Source organism: Telopea speciosissima, chromosome 8 (genome assembly GCF_018873765.1).
Source record: "Telopea speciosissima isolate NSW1024214 ecotype Mountain lineage chromosome 8, Tspe_v1, whole genome shotgun sequence".
Classification (NCBI taxonomy): domain Eukaryota; kingdom Viridiplantae; phylum Streptophyta; class Magnoliopsida; order Proteales; family Proteaceae; genus Telopea; species Telopea speciosissima.
In genome coordinates, this window is record NC_057923.1 from 18,801,144 (window position 1) to 18,823,092 (window position 21,949).

Consider the following 21,949-nt stretch of genomic DNA (forward strand, 5'->3'; position numbering starts at 1 on the left):
CAAGCACCAATATCAATGTTGCTAGGCAGAACAAGGTGCTTATTGCTAACCAAATGAAGAGAAATTTGGTATTACACATTAGTAATTGCTTAGCAGTGAAAATGCAAATTCTTTTGGATTTGGGAAAATCTCTTCCTTCCTCCAGATCATGGCATCTTTAGCAGAAGCAAACAGGGGGAGAGAGAGAGAGAGAGAGGGAGAAAGAAATAAAATACCTGAAGACTTGCACCTCCTAGCTGGGATGATAGTTTTCAACTTCAATATCCCTTTTGGAGGAGAGCAACCAAGGACAAGCTTGGAAGATCAAGAACTCAAATAACTGTACAAAGATTTTTAGCCTATGAAAGAAAGAGAAAAATGCTACCCAAAAAAAAAATAAATAAAGGAATCTAAAAAAGAGACTAGAACAAAAAATACTTGCTTTCCATGCCAAATGGTACCCGAAACCCTCATAAATTAATGCTAGTAAGGCTGTAAGACTGCTGGAGTCCAACTGGAGATGAGAAGGTATTGACAGAAAATAGCCACATCTTGAAACCAATCTTCCCTACGGAACAAAAGGTTTGACATTTAGTCATATATAGATGTACATAACTACATATAAAAGAGCTAAAACCAAAATGAATAAATGTTTTAAGAAGCCTAGTAGAGAATTTGACCATAACATAATCATAATAAATCTTTTCAACTAGAGAAGAGTACCAATTTGGCTATTCAAATAGAAATTGCAAGGTGGAAAACATAGAATAAGGGGGCAAGGATATAGCTGTGCAGCATCCAGAAAGGCTTCCAGCAGCAGGGTTTTTTCCTGCCACAGAATTTTAAGTTCGGTTCCAAAATTGGTGTTTTGTCAATGTCATCATTAATTCTGAGGATGATTTTCAGCCCAGTCCACCATTACCATATGGCAGCAGAATGCTTTGAAAACCCCATTTTTGTCTGAAAGACTACAACCATTGAAAAAGAAAAAAGAGAAAAGAAACTTTATACATGGTGGGGCCACACAATTGAGATAGGCCGCCAAATTTGTCATGTGACTGTCTAGAGGATTCCCCATCTAGCCAACTGTCAAAATAACAAAAGACCTCTACATAGCACAAAAAGGGCACAGCAGCTAGAAGCCGCTCATGCCGCACAGCAGCAAGATCTCTTTTTAATAAATCTCAAACTGCAATGGGCTTACTTTGGTTCTTCAAAAGGATTTATTGCAACATGCCAAGCTTCAAATGAGCGGTGCAACTGTGTCTAGATTTTTCTTCATGATCCACCCATGAGGATAGAAAGGATGGGATGATTCTAGATGAAGATGCCAAACCATGATTCTGGAGCAGTCCTTTCCTAAGCCTTCCATTTGGCTTTCATCCTCCACAATTTGTTCAATGAACATAGTCTCCTGCAAATATCAACCTGAATAAGCATGCAAGTAACACCTACTTATAGATCAACATTGATGAGAGAGAACAGACTAACTTGGATTTCTTCCTTGACTGTGTCAAGCTGCCTAATGGGTTCAAGAGTGGACCGGTGCCATCTCTTTGGGTCCCAAAGTATGGTACTATTGAAGGCAAAGCCTGACATTTCAGAATGGAATCTCCTGTTTCTTCTGTTTGTGTGCCATCCAATAACTTGGCTGTCATTACAGACAGGGGCCTCTAGTACTGCTTTACTTCTGCTTGCTGTTAATAAGGCAACCGGCCATGTACCAAAACGCCTGCAACTCAAAACAAAAAGTGGTGGTCATGCGAATAAGATACTGAGATCCGGAAGGCGAGAGCTTGCCTTCACAAAAGAAATAGATTTATGAAGATAGAGAAATGAAAAGAAAGAAAAGGGATAATCTCTCAGATTAGTATTATGGACCCTAGCTACAAGTGATAAATGATTATTAGATGGCAAAGATACAGACGCCAGATAACCATAACAGACAGTTGCAAATTCCTCATTATGCAATATTTGAAATTTCAGTTATGTTTATAATAATTTTGACCAAAGAAATGAGGAAGAGGAATTAGATATATGTAAAGGGGAAGGGGGGTAAGTAGCTAAATATGGCATGAATAGAAAAGATCCAGGGATTCACTCACTACATTTGAGAGATGATTAGTTCCAATAGATTATTCCCAGATCTTTTGTGGTGGTTCAAAACCGTGCAATAGATCACATGGTTATGATCACACAAGCTGCTGAGACATTTTTAGCGTGAAAGACCTCCAAGGTCAGACCAAGAACATTCTGTTGGTCTAGAAGACAGAAAATATCAGATGGTTATTATCACTTGACATGAGACACTTTTGGCATAAAAAACCTCCAAAAAGACAGAACCACTTTATCTGGCTCAAGGATCCTGCATTTCCCCCCTATTCACATGATAAATGACTTATACTTTTGTTCTTGTTTTGGAGAGAAGAAGCACTAGCTGAAACATCAACTAATGGTAAAAAAATCCATAAATCTTCTGTTTTGTCCAAACAAAAATAAAGTCATGTTACTGAAATAAGTATGGAGAATACTACGTTCACACAGACCTCCTCCTTACAATAATAATTTAAATTAAAAGGGGGAAAAATGTATGCGTGATCACATACACTATAAAAGCATAAGGTGCAAAGTAGTGTCCTACATAAACAGGAATATGTGATGACAAGTTCCAAAACCTACTCTTTTACCTTCTAATTGTACCAGTGGTTTTTTTATTGCCATGATATATCTAACATTTTCAAGACAATAATAAAAGAACATTTTACAAATTTTGTAATTATTTAATTTCTCAGAGAACCCTGATTGACTACTAGTATCTGTGTTTCACAACAATAGTTCATATCTATGTTAAGAAACTCTAACCATATGCTTGCAGAATTATCATAACTATAGCAGGATGCCATAGTAATTTTCAGATAGAGGACCCTTCTAACATTGAAAGATAAACAAGCAGATCCTAAGATACTGGGAGTTCTGATACCAATTGTCTTGTTGACCAAAACTATGAAAAAGCAGAATTCCATCTTCCAATAAAAACTCAAAACAGATTTTTTAACTGTGATAGAAGTTATTAGATTCTCAATCTAACTGGTATATATGTACGCATCCAGCCTATAGCAATATGTATGTATCTATATCAAAATGTAAGTACATATGTACCCATTCACCATTAATATTGTAAAGGATCAACCCAGTTCCAGCATATAAAAATGTATTCTCCAAATCTACTACCAAATGTTTCAGACTTGACATCACTTACTGGCAATAGAACATCAAAACAACACTAGAAAAAGAAATCAATAAAAACAATTGAAGGCATGTAAGAGAAGTAGATCCAGGAATAATAAGTACCTGATTTCCCTCATTTCATCAAAAAGATTGATGGAATACACATTATCATCATCAGCAAAGTTCACGATTCCATCAAGACGATGTCTTTCAATGTGAGACAATGCCAAATTTCTTTGGTGAACACGTCTATCTCTTACATTGGTTAGGTTCTTGCAGCACACAAGATGTCTATACATAACACCTGTTTTCCTCAAGATTTCAGCTGTCTCAGCAGATTGCGAGAACATCTCCACGACAATCCAGAGTAGAGGAGGAGGGACCAGTCTTAATGTCTGAGCTAGACGATTCAGGTAATAGGCTTGCAATGGATGAGCATAAGTAGGTGTCACAATTATCAAAAGCTTCCTGTACATAAGATCTGAATCTTGAAGTGGTAACTGGGTATCCTGTTTATCATCAGAAATTCCAAGCAGCAACTCCTTTTTCACTGCCTGAGTCTCTAAACTGGCATTGTTGTCCTTTACTCTTTTAGTCTCAACATAAGGTCCCTTGTTTGAGGTACCTTCATATTGGCGTGCATTTCCATTTGGAGCAATGACCTCAAAGGAGAAGGCCTGGTTCTTGGACCCAAGATTTGTTGAGACATTCATTGAGATAATAGGGGTCAAACCAATGAAAATTCCAACCACAAAGCAAATAAAGAAATGGACGAAAGCCCTCCGCCATAGTTGCCCCTTTGATTTTGACCTCTCTAAGGGCCGATATCTCCAAGGGAGTATACTAAGAAGAGCAGCTTGAAGTCTATATATAACTGAATAGGAATCCATTAAAACAGACTGTGAGGATAAAGATCCTCCCAATGGTAGGTAGCCTGGATTACAGGATGACGACTTGGACAAGGGAGAAGCCACTGAGTGCACTTCCCCATTCTGCATAGCTACAACTTGTGGCACTGGAGGCAAATTTCTTCTAAATGAAGCCATTAAAAGGAACCAAAATATACTATATTAGAACCCAGGTTGCAATTTCTTACCAAAGAAATCAAACAACACTGCTATAGGCAAAGTATCCAAATTGAAGTCAACTCCAATTCTGCTTTCCAGTTGAATGCTAGAAAAAATATCTCCAATTTGTTCCGAAGGGGAAATCAGTGCTTAAAACTTGCAGAGATTAAAACATGTTTATGGCAAGATCTGCAATAGGTTGACACTACAAAGATATTCATAGCCTCATTAATGTCCCTTCCATGATTTTTTCAATGAGTTAAACGCTTAGCATTCGGTGTCTTCTCATGAATACCTCGAACATTTCCATGGACAGGAGCTCTGTTTCCAACTTCCAATTATGGAAGTTTGCAGCACCATTAAAACACCCCAATGAAATGGAACCGCGACTAACACGTCTGGACACAAAAATGTAACATCCCAATCTCAGTATGTAGTCCATTTAGAGGGACAAAAAAAGAAAGAATGGAGGTGTTCTCCTCACATAGACAAAACATTCTTCCCCATTAAAACACAAATACTGAATGAAACTTTATCCGACCCACCATTTGGAAACGCACCAACCCTTTCTGTTATATCTATACACGACAATATTTACCCAAAAGAGGAAAAAAAAAAACACTTCAAGCCCAGATGAGGATTTAACTCTCTTTCAATACTAGCTTTCTGCTCAGATTTCGTAATCCACAGAAAAGAAATAAAGGCTTAAAGAGGCTTAAAATTGACGCAACAGGGACCAAACTAAAAACACAATTATCCTATTCCCACAACACAGTCAAATCAAACCCAATAGCCACCATAAAGGCACGGTAAGAGGAGAGAAAAAAAAAAAAAGTTCAGACAAAGAACAAACGAGATTCTGCGGACAAACAAGATCTTGACCTGGGTGGACAAAATTTTAAATTTCCAGTTCAAATGAAGTGGGAAAGTACCTTACCGAGGAATAAATGAAGGGTCTTCGTTTTAAAGAATGGACAGTACTCGATCCGTCGGTCAGCCATTACAGAATCTTCGAGGTTGTGGATTAGCAGGTAAAACGCCTACCATTTCTGGGCTATAAACAACGAAACCACTGAAACTCAAAAAAAAAGGTGAGCTTGAAAGTGGGGTGGGCAGGGTTCCTGATTGGAAGAAAATTTAAAAAAAACTACTTTAAAGAGAAAGGGAAATGTGGATTTGACATTATTATGAAGCAGAAACAGTCCAAAAAAACGAGAAATTAAAGAAAATTATTATAAACTTTGTCTGGTTTACATGACTGTCACCAAACACTTGCCGGAGGGTATTTTATGGATTGTAAGAAAATTTCACTCCATTACAATTTAGAAAGAGAGTTTTCCTTCGTCATGGTAGAGTAATACATAATAGGATATTTGGATCCAAAAGGCAACCTGAAATCTGAACCATTCAACTTCTTGGTTTTTTTTATTCATAATTGAAAGATTTCAGTCATAGTCTTCCCATATTATTGTGAGAAAATGATTAAATAGAAAAACAGATTCACAAAACAAGGCTTGACCCAAGTCACCCAACAAAAAAATGTTGTTTCGTCGCATGGTTTCTGTGTCAGACATTGGAGTGCATGAATTTACTGTGCTCATTATGAAATTGAAAAATTCACTCATATCGATGCCCCTTCTATGCACTCTCATTGACTTCAACGCTGATCTAAGGCCTACACAATCAAGTAGTGATCTCTTGACCATAAATAATTTTTTTTTTAAAAATAGTAATTGAAAGAATAATAATGAAGATGGTTAATGTCATTATGGTCAGTGCCACTTGTTTTTGTTCATACGATCGTTGCACTGTGTCTTTTAAAAAATAGAGATTTCAGATAAAAATGTGAATGTAGAGTCAGGATCGTCTCTAGGGAGTAGGGAATGCCTAGGGCACTGCTAGCCATTGGACTGTGCTGCACACATCCCTAAGCATGCGCTGAGATATGTGCGACACAGCTCAATCGCTGGATATCCCCTGGCAGCACCCTGAGTACACACCTCCCTGCAGACGAGCTAAATTCATGAATGTACATGTGCGTACATGAAATTGAATCACATGCGAATCTTAAACAAATTACTATTAATTGATTTAGAAACAATATTCTCATTACTCAAACATGACATATTTTTCTTTTTTGTTTTTTTCTATATGGCAAAGTGAGGGTAAGAAAGAGATACTCCCTCTCTCGATATTATTGATTTTTTTTTAGGCTTTATTTATTTCTAGATTAAAACTATGTTAGAAGAAAATTTGCTAATAAGATCAATGCAAAATAGTATCTTTCATATTTTATATTAGATGTTTCTCAAAAAAAAATGTAAAATATTAAAGATAAGCAGAAAACCAATCCTTTTATGTCATGGGTCGCCCAAGATACTAGTTTTCCAATTGTTTTTTTTTTTTTTTTTTTTTTTTTTTTTCGTTGTTGTGAAATTCCCTTGTTGATGGCAATGCCGTAGGTTGGGGTTTTCTCATTTTTTTTCTTTTGTTTTTGTTTGTCTTTGGATTCTTTTCAACTGCTATACCTTCATTCATTTTTCTTTGATTTTAATAGAAGGTAAAATTTTCCTCCACCCATAGAGGATGGTTCACCTACCATTCTCTAATATAAATTCTTACAGATCTTCTGACACAAAAAGATGAAACATTAAAGGAAATGAATTTTTTTTTAGGGAAAAAGATCTCTGTTAGGGAGTGTGGCTTACGCCAACACTTCCAGAATTCTATCTCTCTCCTCCCCATGTAAAAAAACACCTCTACCCCCTTATTTTGAAGAGGAGAGAGATAAAAACATGATAGTACCAATGTAAGCCACACTCTGGGACAGAATACTGCTTCCCTTTTTTGTAATATGAACTATTGTTTAATTGTAATTGATCAGACTAATGGGTCAACTTCAAATATATTGGACTCAATATTGCTCACGAAAACGACCTAGTTTTCCTAACAATTAATGATGGTTAACGTGCACATTTGATTTTCAGTTGAGTTTTTAAAATTATATTTAGATCAATAATCTTATCCATTATACTTGTAAATAATTCATAGCTATTCTAGAACCTTTTCTAAATGAATCCATAAATCATTAAAAAATCTCTATTTATCAGAAATCCCTAGTGGAGTGCATATCATTTCTCTGTTAAAATGATAAACTAAGAGGCATAAATTTTGGACTTTTTCTACCCCCCAAAAAAAAAAAAAAAAAAAAAAAAATTGGATTTTGTACCAATTGGAGGGATTGCTGTATGCCTCCTATTGACTTGGCTGATTGTTTGATACTTTGATCTCGTTACTCAACTGCTTCTCTATCCTTCATGCTTATTGAGGAGGAAATTTTGTGACAGGCAGTTTAGTTTCCTTGCCGCTACTAATAGGTCTTGGTTGATTTCCTTTCCTTTAACTACTCAGATGTTTCAGTTTGCTAAGTTTGAAAAGTGACTTTCCCCCGTTTTTTCTGCCTCTTGTCAGCCATGAGGCCCATGACTACTGTGGCGTTTATCACCCCTGTTGTGTAATTATGCATTCGTAATTAAATGCTTCCTAACAAACAAAAAAGGTTTCTTGACAAGAAGGGAGCAATCTCTTCTAATGATGACTGGAACATAATCTAAGCAATAGAAACAGAGAAGAGAAGAGATGGGAGAGAAAGGGGGACTGTCTGGAGGACAAAAGTCGATAATCTAGCAGTTTCTCCCCCCCCCCCCCCCACCCCCACCAAAAGCCTTTATTTATATCAAGAGAGTATAATAGCATACTCTTATTTGTAATAGGAATTAATAAAAATTAGAATGTAAATAACCCAAAGACTAACTCTAATTACTCCTAAACATATTAGGAACCTAAACACCAACCCACAATAGAGGGAGACTCCTTCTATCGTGTTACAGTAACACACAATGTACCCACGATACATATAATTAATAGTGATGACATTATGGGTAAATTCCCACTATGTTTAAATTAATGACTATATTTTTAGGGAAGAGGTTCCCTATAAGTATAACTCCAATATGCAGTTTCATGGGGTACATTGTGGAAAGAGAATGTGGGTGACGAATCATCCAATAGGGGCATTAAATGAGGAAAGAGAATGTGAGTCTCATGGGTAGAATGGTTGCCCTATTACATCCTGGTGATTGCGGGTTCAAACAAGAAAACAGTCTCTCCATAAAAAATAGGGATAAAATTATGTACATATACTGATATATTCCTTCCCAAACCTTACAATAGTGAAAACCTCATACACTAGGTACACCCTTTTTTAAACCATTACATTCACTAAGCTTGAACCATTTGGACCTAAGTTATCATGAGGATAGCTCTCTATTTCGCATTCAAAGGGAGGATGGAAAAGCTTCACCTAAGTTCTTATCCTTGGGACTTTAACAAAGATTTTTGTTATTTGGAGGATATGAGGGATTGTTTAATCTATAAAACAAACAAAAGAGATAAAAAAAATTGTTCAAAAGTTTTAAATGCAATCCATTTAAGAACAAGTTGACCACACAAGCCATGACAAGAAGGAAATTGGATGTGCCATCATGTATGGAAACCATATTAATAAGAACTAGTCAATTTCTTATTTGCATGGTTCTTGTATATATATTATTTATTTGTGTGATATATGTTGAAGGTTGAACGGGTCAGAAGCTGATAAATGGGTTTCTTTTTAGAAAATGTTGAAAGAACCTTGCTAACCACCTAATTGAATAGCAATACTTGGATTTTGTTTCTATCTTTTTTATTTTTTTTTCTCATTTGTAAAGCATCAGGTGGAACAGTTAGCACAAAATCCAAAACATTAGGTGGTCCAACTCACAGCAAAGGTTAATTAGGTAGTTAACCTTGTGGTCTTCTCGGCTTTGCTCTTTCTTTTGTGGTTTGTCAAATAAATGGAAGACAAAAATTTCACCTCTATATATCCAATGACTGATAGAAAAAAAATAAAAAACATCCATACATCATCCAATGATACAAAATTATTTTCATTTAAAGGTGTATTTGGTATGCATTCTAGGTTGATTTTGTATTCTCAAATGATAAAAATAGTTGTTTTTATCATTTGAGAATGTGAAATCAATCCAGAATGCATTTCAAGAATACATACCAAACACAGCCTAAAGTATCTATAATCTCAACATTAACCAAAGTAATGCTAGTAAAACAAACATGGAGTCAACTTTTCGGTTGGAGAGGATAAGGAATTAGGTAATATGGGTAAGAAAAGTTAACACCAAAAGAAAGAAAGAAACCATGCAAGATTAAATAGATTTGAAATATATTATTAATTAGCTTGAAGATAAAGACTTTGCATTAAATATATTAAGAAAATGGAAGCATGCGATGCCTTTGTACATACAACTTCATCTACAACTTTTTTTTTTCTTTCGTTGTGATACCCATGATCATGAAATGGATTAAGAAACATAATGAATATAATAAACTAACTACAAAGTGTACCTAAAGCCATGAAGATGAATGCCATGAATATCAACGAGTAGAGATCGATGGAATCAAAACTTTTGCCTTACATAGCCTTGATTGCAAGAGTGATGGAACCTCTGAATTGTGTAGTTGCTAATAGGGCAGAAACCAATCTTATTTATAACCTTAAGCCTCTTAACCCATCATTGGAAAACAATCTTTGACAAAAATCCTTAAATATACCCAAAATATACCTTAAACCATATTTGGAGATTATCTTATATATGGATTGCCTTATTGAACCCAATCAGAATAAAATTGTGTGTGTGTGTGCTAATAAGATTGGCAACTGGACCACCAATAAAGAAACTTCTAACATTTTTCACTTACGTCTTTTTCTTTTATTTTTTCGTATGGTTTACTTCTCAAAACCCAAAACCCAAAACCCCCTTTTCCACAAAGCCATCTCCAACGACCTTCATCCTCTTCAACTAGGTTTCATCTCAACAAGAGGTAACTTTCTTTGATAGCATCTTCAAAACACTTTTTTCTTTCATTTTTTCCTTTGATTTTCCTCTCTCAAAACCCTATTTTAGTTTCTAAACTAGAAACTTCACAAAGAAAGAGCCTCTAGGATATGTATTCTGTTGAGCCTTTGGTTTCCTAGAGAGGTTGGATCACTCTCCAACAAAGGATCCAATGGTTTAAAACCTACGAATTATTCTCTAGAATCCTCATGAAATTTTATCCTCTCAAGTGTGGTGCACTGCACAGTGCACCTTTAAAATGCATCGGACCATGCACCGCACTTGAGACTTGGATTTTTATCCTCCCAAGTGTAGTGGCCACCATTTGATGCCCTTTAAAGGTGTACTAGGCAGTGCACTGCATTTGAGAGGATGAAAATCGTGATACTCATTCATCACGCATGCGCCTCAATGGAGAAAAGAGGGCAAAACAAGAAGATATTAAGTAGGAGGAAAGTTTCAGTAATTACTGTTTATTCGACAATGATTTGGAAAATCTAATACTTGAGAATAAATTGTGATTTTTTAGTTTCCTTTTAGAAGTCAATCTAGTTGTAAGGAAAATCTGATCTAATTATTTATTTAGAAGAAGTCAGTCCGGTAGGACATCTTTCTTCTTATTTTCTTTTTATTTTCGTTTTGGATCATCTAAATCTACAAAAGGGGTCTTTCTTTTTCTTTTTCTTTTTTTCTAAAAGATCAGCAAAGAAATATTAAGGGAAAAAAATGAGAAGAGTACAAGTGTTTAATGTCCAAGCATCCAAACGAATACAAATAAACGGAAAAAAGGAAGAGCTGACCCACCTTCGGCATGACCATCAACGGGAACAACTCAACCTACAAAAGCAAAAGAAGAACACTTAAAATGAAAACCGGAATCTAGCCCATCCCAAAGAATCTTCCAATAAAGCCTCCCTCATAGAGGAAGGAAAATTCGAAACATAAGGAGTGGACTCTCCCCTTTCCACTACCAATTTTGCTGAGTAATCCGCCCCATGATTCACTTCCCTAAAATAGTGAGTAACTTTCCAAAGAATTCGGTCAAAATATGGACAAAGAGCATTCCAATCTTGCCTAGTATACCATGGAATCGACCTATATTTGATAGAGCAAGCTACAGCCACCGAATCACTTTCAATCCACAACCTAGTTAGCCCAAGGTCTTAAGCCCTCATAATTCCTTTGACTACAGCCTCAAACTCAGCCACATAGTTTGTTTTAACACCAAGGAAGAAGTTGAAAGCAAAGATAGGCAATTACATATCATTCCAGAGGATATCACCCGACTCTACCCGGATTACCAAGAGAGCAACCATCCACATTTAACTTAGTCCAATTTTTGAAGACCTTGCGCTAAAAAACATCCCTGATTACCCAGGTCAGTTTAGGGATGATAGGGATTTTAGCTTACGAACAAAAATCATGTCTGGAGTGTTGCTAACCGGAGATTTAAAGAGGAGAGTTAATTCCTTATGATTTTTGAGAATCACATTGAAGGAGAAGAGAGTCTTTAGACTTACTATCAAATCTTATGTTATTCTTTTCCAACCATACAACATAAGGAATCAATACACCACTCGAAATCCAGGCTTCAGCTACAGCCATCATTAGCTTTCCTCTCCACTAGAGAATCAGCTCCTCATAAGAGGAAGGAGAAGACCATTGTAAACCGAAAATGTCCAAGAAAGAATGCCAAATGTGTTGAGCATAAAAAATCACACTCTAGAAATAAAAGTGAAAGAGATTCAGTGGCATGGTGACACAACTCACATCTAGACACTAGTCGGATACCCTTCGCCATCACCACCTCATCAACAGAAACCTTCCCATAAACCAACCTCCAAGCAAAGGAAGAATATATAGGAGAAGAAAATTACTCCAAATAATAGAAGAACAAGGCACCTTTGGATTTCTCTTTCGAATATCATCCTGGGCAGACTTGACTGAAAATTTCCCAGAAGGAGTCAACTTTCAGAAGCAAGATTCCTCCATCACTGAAGAGGGAAGGACCATAGAGCTGGCCATTAAAAAAATATCATTGAGGAATCTCAAAGATACCTGAGCGAACCTCCAATTAGAGAATTAACAATGAATATAGCTGGTCGTTAATTTTGTGTTTTTTTTCCCGTATTTTTAATATGAAATAATGTTCTCTGCACTGGGGGTGCCAGATGCGCCCAAACACATGGGGGTGGGCGAAATAACCACCCCCTGATTACGATTGAAATCACACTCCTGTCCCGCCCCATGTGTCTAGGCGCAGCCTGTGCCCAGATGTGCTCCCTGGCAAAGAACATCGCCCCTTTTAATATATTTTGCTGATCTTTACCCAAAAAAATTTAGCAACTTATGGTTCAAGAAAGCTAAACTCACAGGTTATGTGAGCCTCATAACTATTAAAAACTGATCACCTACTATGAAAATTTCTTTTTTTCATCCCCTTATTATTTGGGGTTTTTCGACACCAACGAATTCCAGGAGACTACGTACTCATCCCATTATCTACTAACCTAATCCTTTGCTACCTTCACAATCAATCAACCATTAAAAAATAAAAAGTGGAATGTGGCAATATGAAGTTCACGAAGGCTGTGAATTTGAAGATTTTGAAAATGGTAGTTTAAGAGCTGAATTAGAAGAGGAACAATCCAAAATACTATGGGCAGTATGAGATGGATAATTAAATTTTGACATGTAGAAAATCTATTGAGTTCCACCCTATCCAACCAATATCAGAATGTTACACCACACATGGTATAGCACAAGTACTTCAAAGTGTTAGAGGTAGTCTACAAATACCTTTGATGAACATACTTTAGTGATAAAAATGGAAAATGTATAGAGAATCAGCTATGACCACATAATGCATTCATCTTTTGGCTTTGAAGGAAGTACATTAGTATAAAAATGGAAAAAGTTTAGAAAATCCAAAACCACATCAAAAGGGACGGGTGTGGTGCTCTCAACACTTATATTTTTGGGAAAAGAATGCTAACCAGTCGTGTGGTTCCTGCGCCTAGAGACAAGACCATGCCAATTATTGCTCAAACCCCCCCCGACATGAATTATTGCCATTAATCAAATGTTATTGCACGTGCTCTTATTGGTCCTTGCATTGGTGCAGGTGCTACACAACTAGATAGGGATCTCTTGCCCTTTTTCTTGTTTCAAAATGAAAAATTTTACCATTTAATTCGTTCTAAGGAATTGAGCTTCTAATCTTTTGATTCAGATGAAAAATCCTCTCCTTTTAAAGGAATATCCAACAACTCATCCAATTTTTAAAATCTCTAATTCGTTGAGTCTCATTTTGGGAAAATGCTAGGTTTGACACTCCCTTTTAAGGCGTCCTAACATAGTATTCTAGCCACTGGATAAATCAGGAGACATTTTTTAAAGAAACATCCAGTTTTTTTGCTAAAGGTCAGCAAAAATGTATTAAAAAAGTTAAAATTATAAAAGTTTTACATCCAAGCATACCCAGACAAATAGAAAATGAGTTACAAAGAAAAACACTACAACCCCACCCCCACCTTCGACATGACCATCAACAAGGGGAAGGTCACATAGTAACCACCATCACCATACGAAATCGAGGTCTACATTCTGCATCTATCTGCAACATATCATTAATAGCCAAAAGTAGGCTCATTGAAGAGGAAGGCAAAGTTGTTTTTGCTGCTTTCTTAACCAAGAAGTCTACCACCAAATTAGCTTCTCTATAACAATGAGAGAGCTTCCAATGAATTGAAGATAAGTAAGGTTGCAGGAGAAGCCAATTTCTTTTAATATACCAAGGGACTTTTCCTCCGTAAACTACCATCGTCACCGTTGTCGAATCACTTTCAATTCAAAGAGCCTGAATACCCATGTCTTTGGCAACAACCACGCCTTTCTCCAAAGCCTGAAATTTGGCTTCATAATTTTTGGAAAGAACGATGAATGAACTAAATACAACAACCACTTTGGCTTGGGAATCCTGAATTACTCCACCTACCCCTGCACTACCTCGGTTTCCAAGCGAACACCCATCAATATTCAATTTAAACCAGGGATACAAATGTATAAACCAAAAAACTCCAAGTGAAGCATCGACTGCTACGGAGCTCCTGGACTGCCAAGCTTTCTAGAGCATAACAAATCATCCACCGATCTAATGCAACCCTTGCTCATGGGAATTTGGTAACAAAATTTTGTTCCAAATCAAGGAAAACCACGGTATCTTTGGATTTCTCCTCCTTATTTCCTCCCAAGCAAATTTAACGGAGAAAAGACCCGAAATGGTAGGACTACAGAAGCATTTATCTTCCATCATAAAATTGAGTTTTTTTTTATCTCCAACACCGTAGTAAATATATCATTAAAAATATAGATTGAATTTGTGTAAACACCCAATTGAAATACAAAATAAAATCACTCACATGGAAGTTTGGAGCAAACAGGATTGGATTCAAGAGCGATGCCTCTATTGAAAAATTACCCAACCATGTATCCTTCTAGAAACGAATACGAACCTCATTAACATCCATTGCTCCTTTTCTATCACAAGTCTCCATACTTTTTCACTCTTGGCCAGATTGAAGAGGAAAGGTAGCTTCTTCTCCACTCACCCTCTTTTGAAAGAAATCTAACCCCAAAAGAAGACTTCAAATTTGAGTTTCCATGCTTTATGTACCATGTCAACTTACTTAGAAGGGCTTTATTAACATCCTGAAGTGTTCGAATTCTCAAACCTCCCTTCTCCTTGGGCCTGTAGACATCCTCCCATTTGACCGTATTTTTTTTCACAGAGCCTATATCACATGTCCAAGTAAAATTCCGAATCCACCCCTCCATTTGTTTGATAAGAGAAGACGACCACTAGTAAATCGAAAAGTTATGAAGCAACAATCCAAATATTACTGATCCAACGAACCCCACCCTACCTGCCATAGACAACAATTTTTCTTTCCAGCCCAAGAGCCTATTTTTTACCTTATCCATCAAAGATAATAAGTGATCCACCTTCACTCTCCCTTTAAGATTTCCACTCCTAAATATTTGGTTGGAAGATTATACATAGGAACACCAAGAACAAAAGATATCTAATGCCTTCTCGTCATGGCCACATTACCAAAGAACAACTTACTTTTATTCAAGTTTATTTGCTGACCTGAATAATATTGATAAAGTGAAAGAAAAGACTTCAAGTGCTTGACATAGCTGATCGAAGCATTGATGAATATAAAAATATAATCTACAAAAAGCATATGACAAGGAATCAAGGCACCAAGTAGACTAGGGAGAGGCTTGATATTTAATAAAACTTCTTTTGCTAATATGAACAAAATTGGGGACAGCGGATCACCTTGGAGAAGGTCACGTTGAACTCCAAAGAAACCCACAGGGCCACCATTCAACAAAATGTAAATTCTGATTGAGACGAAAATATTGTGCAACCAACCAATCAACCTTGCACTAAAACCAAAACTCCGCAAAACTGCGAATAGAAAATCCCAAGAGAGGGAATCATACACTTTTTGAAATCAAACTTGATGCCTACTGCTCCACCGCGAGTTGAGGAGAACATCAAATTCGCTAGCTTTGAAGCCATACTAGTGTTAGAAGATATTACTTTCCCCTTTTGGAATGCCCCATGTTCTTTATACACCAATTTTGATAGCAAAGAAGAAATGCATGTAGCTAGAATTTTAGAAACCACTTTGCTAAAGAATTTTTCCACGCAAATAGGTCTGAATTTATCTAAAGTGGATGCTTCCTCCACCTTTGGAATAAGAGAAATGAAACAATTGTTAACCCTCTTTGGCATCTGAGAGACCCCATACCCAGTTAGACTTATAAAATACTTATTGGTACTGCTAGGTGCTGGCATGTTCGGATTTTGACGGAACCCGGAGATGAGTACATTTACCCAATGGTAAGATTATAGAATTTTTTTCAATATTTTAATGTATAGCATGGTATTTGAGTGGTTAAAATTATCTTGAGGAAACTTTTTAATTTATTTAAACTCATGTATTGCATTTAAATTTAATTAAGATTTCATGGGCTTAACTATAATTGATTTTATACTTTGGGTTCTTCATAGCATTTGAGAGATTAGATTATTAGATTGGTCCAAAAATTATGGGCTCACCCTTGGCCCAACAGTTGAGGCCATGGATTAATGTTTATGGGCACAAGGGTTAAAGAGAGGCATTATGAGGATTGTAAAAAGAGAATCTACCAAAAAAGGGGTATTAAATTGATTTGAGAAAGAACGGGGAAAGAAAGAAATCGAGACAGATGGGGAAAGGGGTTTGGAGAGGAGCAAAAGAGGGGAACTCGGCTAAGTGAAGGAGAGAAAGAGCTTGATCTATATGATTGGTTCATGAAAATTGAATCCAGTCCAGTTTTTTTTAAACTTCTATTTCATTCTACGGTGGACTATAATAGTGTATCAAACACCCTTTTAATGTTAGGTCCATCTTATCAGTTCATAGCCCATTTAGAGGCCCATAAGGTAGCCCCAAAATTCATAATAAGCTTAGTTGGAGTACAAGATATATAAAAAGTCCTATTTTGTACTTTACTCAATTATGTGAAACCCCTACCTTCATTTTTATGAAAAATAAATTAAATTAAAAGGAAGATAAATTTACAAGATTGCCCTTGAGAGATGTCCAGTTCTATCTGTACTCCCAGTAAGGGCAAAAAGAGCCAAACTGTGCAACATGTCTATGATTTTAACATCCTCGAAACATCTAAAGATGGTACTAGTAAAGTTTGTTGTAAGATCAACTAGTTCCAAAAAAGTTGGAAGAGCGTTCCAGGAAATCTTGGTAGAGTTAGGAAAGAGTAGGCGGTTGATCAGATCTTTGTTTTTACTCCTCACTTCCATGATTTTGATATTTGATTGGGTAGTATATTTCCATCCCTGTGAGTTCTGCTTCCAAAACATCCCAGGAAACCCTTACCTTAAATCTTGTTATATCATTCATTAATCTACCATAGGTACTTCATTCACAAACCAATATGGGCTTAGGAAAGAGCTTAGGATATATTAAAATTGTTTTTGTTATAATCAGCCCATAATACTAGTATTAAGATCCATATAAATATACTAAGTTCTTTTAATGTTCATGTTACTCAATTAGCCTCTTATATTCAAACTTCATTCCCTCATATTAAGTTCCATTTGAATTCCATAATACATAAACAATCTCATTCATTCATTTTAACTAATTTAGAGACTATGACATATGCATACATGTAAGCCCAAAAACACTATATGTTAAAGTTTTAGGTCCAAATAGTATTTAAACTAGGCCCATAAGAAAGTCCAGTAAAATAAAACCCATTCCCAGATCTTCATAGATTAATACAATTCCTCTCTTCTTCTTTTTTTCTTTTTTTTTTTAACAATAGGTAGTGGCTGGGGTCACAAGGATCTTTGTGCCCTCCAGTGCTCTGCCCGGCCCAGTTCCCCAGTGCCTGTAATAAGGGGGGCGCAATGACCACCTTATCCCTACCCAAACACTCTGCCTGGGTGGAGTCCAATCCCCTTATTACAAGCACTGGGAGAACTAGGTCGGACAGGGAACTGGAGGATATAATTTTCCAGGATCACAACACCCCAACTACCACCGCACACACAAGACCGAGAGGGGGGAGGCGGGCTGGCTGTCGGCCAATGCAGCAACACCTCCCCCACCCATTCCATCTTCTCTTCTTCTTCTTACTCTACTCCTTAAGTTCTTCTCCCTATCATACCTCTTCTCTACTTCCTTTTTTTGTTTTAGAATTGTATACCCAAAACAGAAAATAAAAATCAGAAATTTGTGAAGGGGAGATGGCCTACACCTTGGAGGAACCAACAGTCCAACACCTTTCTAAGCTTGATTCTTCAAGTTCCAAGCTCCACTCTTCAACTTCAGCTCCAATGTTGAAGAATCTCAAGATCACCACTCCAAAATCCACCAATTTCAGTCCAAGACACAACTTCTCCTCCTCAGCTTCTTCTTCTTTCTTTCAAGCAAAAACCCCAAACTAAAACTCTATCTCAAAACCCCAAGGCCCCGTTTGTTTTTCGAATAAGAAGGGGTGGGAAACTTGTGAGGGCGGGTCCCACATGTTTTGGGTTAGGTTGACAAGAAAAAAGAAAATAACAATTTTTTAAGGCAAAAGTTTTCATGCACGGCCGTGTATGTACACGACCTGCATTAAATGTAGTTAGATTGGCATAAATGCCAATTTGAAATGTCATAAAAACCCTTAGACCCCCTATTTAATGGACTTGATGGGAGAATCTCCCGTATATGAATACCTTTCCCTTTTTTAATGAGTTTGTTTGGAAGTTTCCCACCTCATCTAACTAAACAGTCACATTTGGGTAGTTTGTGGGAAACAAGTACAAATTTCCCACCCTCGTTTTTCCATTTCCATTTTTCTACATCAAATAAACAAGGCCAAGTGAAGAACAGTTAGAGCCCCATGGTGAAAACTCAAAAAACCCAAGCAAAATAAACCATTCAAAACCGACCTCTTCTTCTCCCACGATTTTTCCCTTCACCCCTTTCGCTTCAAAATTTGGTTCCTTTCTCTTCTCTTCCCTTTCTCTCTAATATCTTCACTAACGAAATGACAAGATGTTTTTTTGAATAAGTGAATCTTTGAATACTATTCAAATAGTTCTCTTATGAAAAAAACCAAAAAGCCCTCTTTGACCAACTCTCACCTCTAATTTCAACAATAGAAGTCAATGACACAAGGAATAATGGGTACCCTTATCCCTCGCAATTACAATTTTACCTATGGTTTTTTTTTTTTTTACCACTTTATTACCATGTAGCCACTTGACCAAAGTGAAGTTATCCTTTCACCCTTACCTTAACCAACATATAATTTTGTTGCCCTTTGACCATGTGAAGTTACTTAAATACCCTTGATAAGACGTCTTTGCCTCCATTTTGGGCCAATAGTCATACATGCAAGAATAGTGTTTGGATACTCTTTATTTCCAAAATTATGATCTTACCCTCTTGACTCCCTATAAGTACAAAAATACCAACCCATGGTCCATCTCCCTTGAACCCAGTTGGTTCAAGACAAAATAGTTTGGTTCAATTCCGTTCAATTGAACCCAATAATAAACCAAATCCAAATGATTCTTATAAATTCCAATTCTCAATTTTTAAACAAATTCATATTTTTAACCTCATGATATAATTACATTAAATGGGTAAATTCCTAAATGCATCATTGTAGTTAAATCAGCATAATCACATTTAAATTAATGTATCTATCACTAACTATATCTATAAGTAAATGGAGTACCTACTATATGTATAGGTTCTATGTCCAATAACATATATGAAATTATTCATAGTTCCGTAGGAAAATTTTATATGATAACATAAATATTATATTATTAAATTAAATTTTCTTATCTTTCTTGTGAGTATCGCACCCGACTCCAACATCCGTCAGAATCAATTATGATCCACACTTGGTGATACAAAAAGCATGCCGTAAAGATTTCGGTGGAAAAATCGGGGTGTTAAAATAATTTTACGCACTCTTGTGTATGGGCATAAGACCCACACCACTATGCAACGTTCTTTTTCCCATAATAATGATTTAAACACTGTCATTTGTGCATGTCATCTCACACTCTCTCCTCTTTGTCCCATGTGGGACCCACTATATACAAATCGTCTCACACTCCTTCCAATGCGTCCATTGACTTGGTGTGGGGATTCCAATATACAAGCGGCTCTAATACCAAGGGGGGTGAAAGAGTGTGGTAGAGAGGAGTAGTAGAAAACCAAATATTATTAAGAGAGACTACGCTCCTTCCAACCTTGTTTTTTACAACCAAGGATCTATCCGCTATTTATAAGCATTTGCAGACTTAACCCATTCTGAAATTCGAACATACAAACCATATAAAGGAATAAATTACAGACACATACTGACTCTTGTGACTCAAAAGTCTTAAAACAAACAGTACAAACTCGAAAGCAAATAGTACATACTCAAAAGTCTTAAAGCAAACAGTACAATAAGACGAGAAGACATTGTACTCCTAGGATGAGTATTACAACTGCTGGGACTAATCCGAGTCAGAGGAGATTAATCGATCCTGAAAATAAGCATCAACTTCATGCTCCGCATGGTGCATCATAATATGGTGGATGACAGGATGATGGAGATGGGTGGAATTGACATCCCAAACTGTGTGAGTGTATTGATGAGGATGGGAGGTATAGTGGCGAGGTCTACCTGGCTTTCGGTGCACATGGTATGCATGAACCGGAGCCAACTTTCTCTAGCAGCATCTGTGTCATTATGATGAGGGAAGAGGTCAACATCAGAGGTGCTAATAATGGAGAAGAAAGGGCTATAGACAATCAGGGGATGATCTAGGACAGGAGGGGTCACAAGAGCAGGGTGGATATGATCTACTGGTCGATGGAAAAGGATTGAGATATAGAACTGGTCATGGGGTAAACAGGATAGTAGATCAATCCAGTGGGGGATAGGTGCAAATAATCTAAAGAATCTGGGAAATTGAGATGGGACTGCCAGACGAAAACGTATCTTTGTTCTGGCTGGGGCATGGAAAATGGTAGAGGTCTGCCGGAGGTAGTGGAGAAGGGCATGAACAGAGAAATTCATAGCTATCTTATGAACAACCAAAAGGTGTCAGAAGAAGACTACAAATTTTTTTTCAAAGCTAAAAAAGTGGGTGATTGTGAATGGGGTAAGGTAAAGGTAGTCTGGGTGACAGACTTGCCAATTATAGGTAAGACCATACTTATGGACTAAGACTGTAAGGAGGGACTGGTAAGTTTGAGTGCTGTAAGTGACCATGGCTCTTTCTGGAATATCAGAGTAAATTTCAGGGGGAAGAGTGGGTAAGAGCACCATAAGGTCTGATATAGGAGGCGGCTGAGAAGGGTCGGGATTATGGGGATTTGACCTAAAGGATGAAGGTCTGGATGATGGCCAAAGGGACATACATAAAACAGGGATGGAGGTGTGGATAGGAACCTTGGTTCGTGAGAGAAAATCTACCAGAATAGTCTCCTTTCCTTTAATGTGCTTAACTTTGAAAGACCATTGAGAAAACCAATCTGCCCATCTTAGTAGCTGAGGTTCAGGAAGAACCTTTTGCTTAAACTGGAGCATACTAGGGAAAGAGGACATATCCATTTCTACTTGGAATGTGTGTCCGATAAGATAAAATTGAAACTTTTCGATACCTCGTCGGACTACCAAAATTTCTTTAAAAGTGGAATGACAATGTTGTTCAGCAAGCTTAAACTGGGAACTTCGGTATCTGCAAATTGTGCGAGTTCCATCAGGAAATTCTTCAAGTAAAACTGCAGCCCATTAGTCATCACTAGCATCAGTCTGTAAGATCTGTAGGCCGTCAGACGAAATCTGAAGAGAAGGGAGCTGTTGAGCAATGTGTTTGAGGGTCTAAACAGCCTGGGTATGTTCCTGTGACCATGGAGGAGGATTTTTCTTGAGAAGTTTATTCAGGGATCCAGTGAACTGAGTTTGCCGAGGGATGAACTCAATCATATAGTTGACGATGCCGAGGAACTGTTGTAACTGAGAAACAGTGAATGGTCCATCAGAGAACTGCAGAAGGGATTTACCAATGTGGGGCTGAAGTTCATATTTGCCTTGGTTAATGAGGACGCCAAGGAAATCAATGTTGGAGACACCTAT

The 21,949-nt window shown here is 37.0% G+C and overlaps 1 protein-coding gene across 4 annotated transcripts; it reads right to left on the reverse strand.

The window, feature by feature from the left end:
* Window positions 1–214: 214 nt before the first annotated feature.
* On the reverse strand, window positions 215–5,364 carry LOC122638309 (probable beta-1,4-xylosyltransferase IRX9H). Of its 4 annotated transcripts, none has more exons than XR_006329397.1 (6): window positions 5,212–5,364; window positions 3,331–4,273; window positions 1,471–1,711; window positions 1,184–1,393; window positions 902–956; window positions 215–547 (listed from the first exon to the last, which is right to left on the reverse strand). XR_006329397.1 is itself a non-coding variant. In XM_043831209.1 (5 exons), exons 1-4 carry the CDS (start codon window positions 5,273–5,275, stop codon window positions 1,223–1,225), a joined length of 1,419 nt encoding a protein of 472 aa, XP_043687144.1. In that variant the 5' UTR covers window positions 5,276–5,364; the 3' UTR covers window positions 215–547; window positions 1,184–1,222. The 4 variants fall into 4 exon arrangements, 1 of the variants encoding a protein (XP_043687144.1); XR_006329399.1 differs by lacking the exon at window positions 5,212–5,364 and adding an exon at window positions 4,304–4,857 and having other exon boundaries at window positions 3,331–4,222; XR_006329398.1 differs by lacking the exon at window positions 5,212–5,364 and having other exon boundaries at window positions 3,331–4,857.
* Window positions 5,365–21,949: the final 16,585 nt, after the last annotated feature.

What these genes read in the sequence shown, in the direction of transcription:
- LOC122638309 (XM_043831209.1), bottom strand. Translation starts at nt 5,275, where the DNA reads ATGGCTGACCGACGGATCGAGTACTGTCCATTCTTTAAAACGAAGACC. An exon ending in GACCCTTCATTTATTCCTCG is followed by an intron (nt 4,274 to 5,211) that starts GTAAGGTACTTT and finishes GGTTCTAATATA; the next exon opens with GTATATTTTGGTTCCTTTTA. An exon ending in CAGTCAAGGAAGAAATCCAA is followed by an intron (nt 1,394 to 1,470) that starts GTTAGTCTGTTC and finishes TGATATTTGCAG; the next exon opens with GAGACTATGTTCATTGAACA.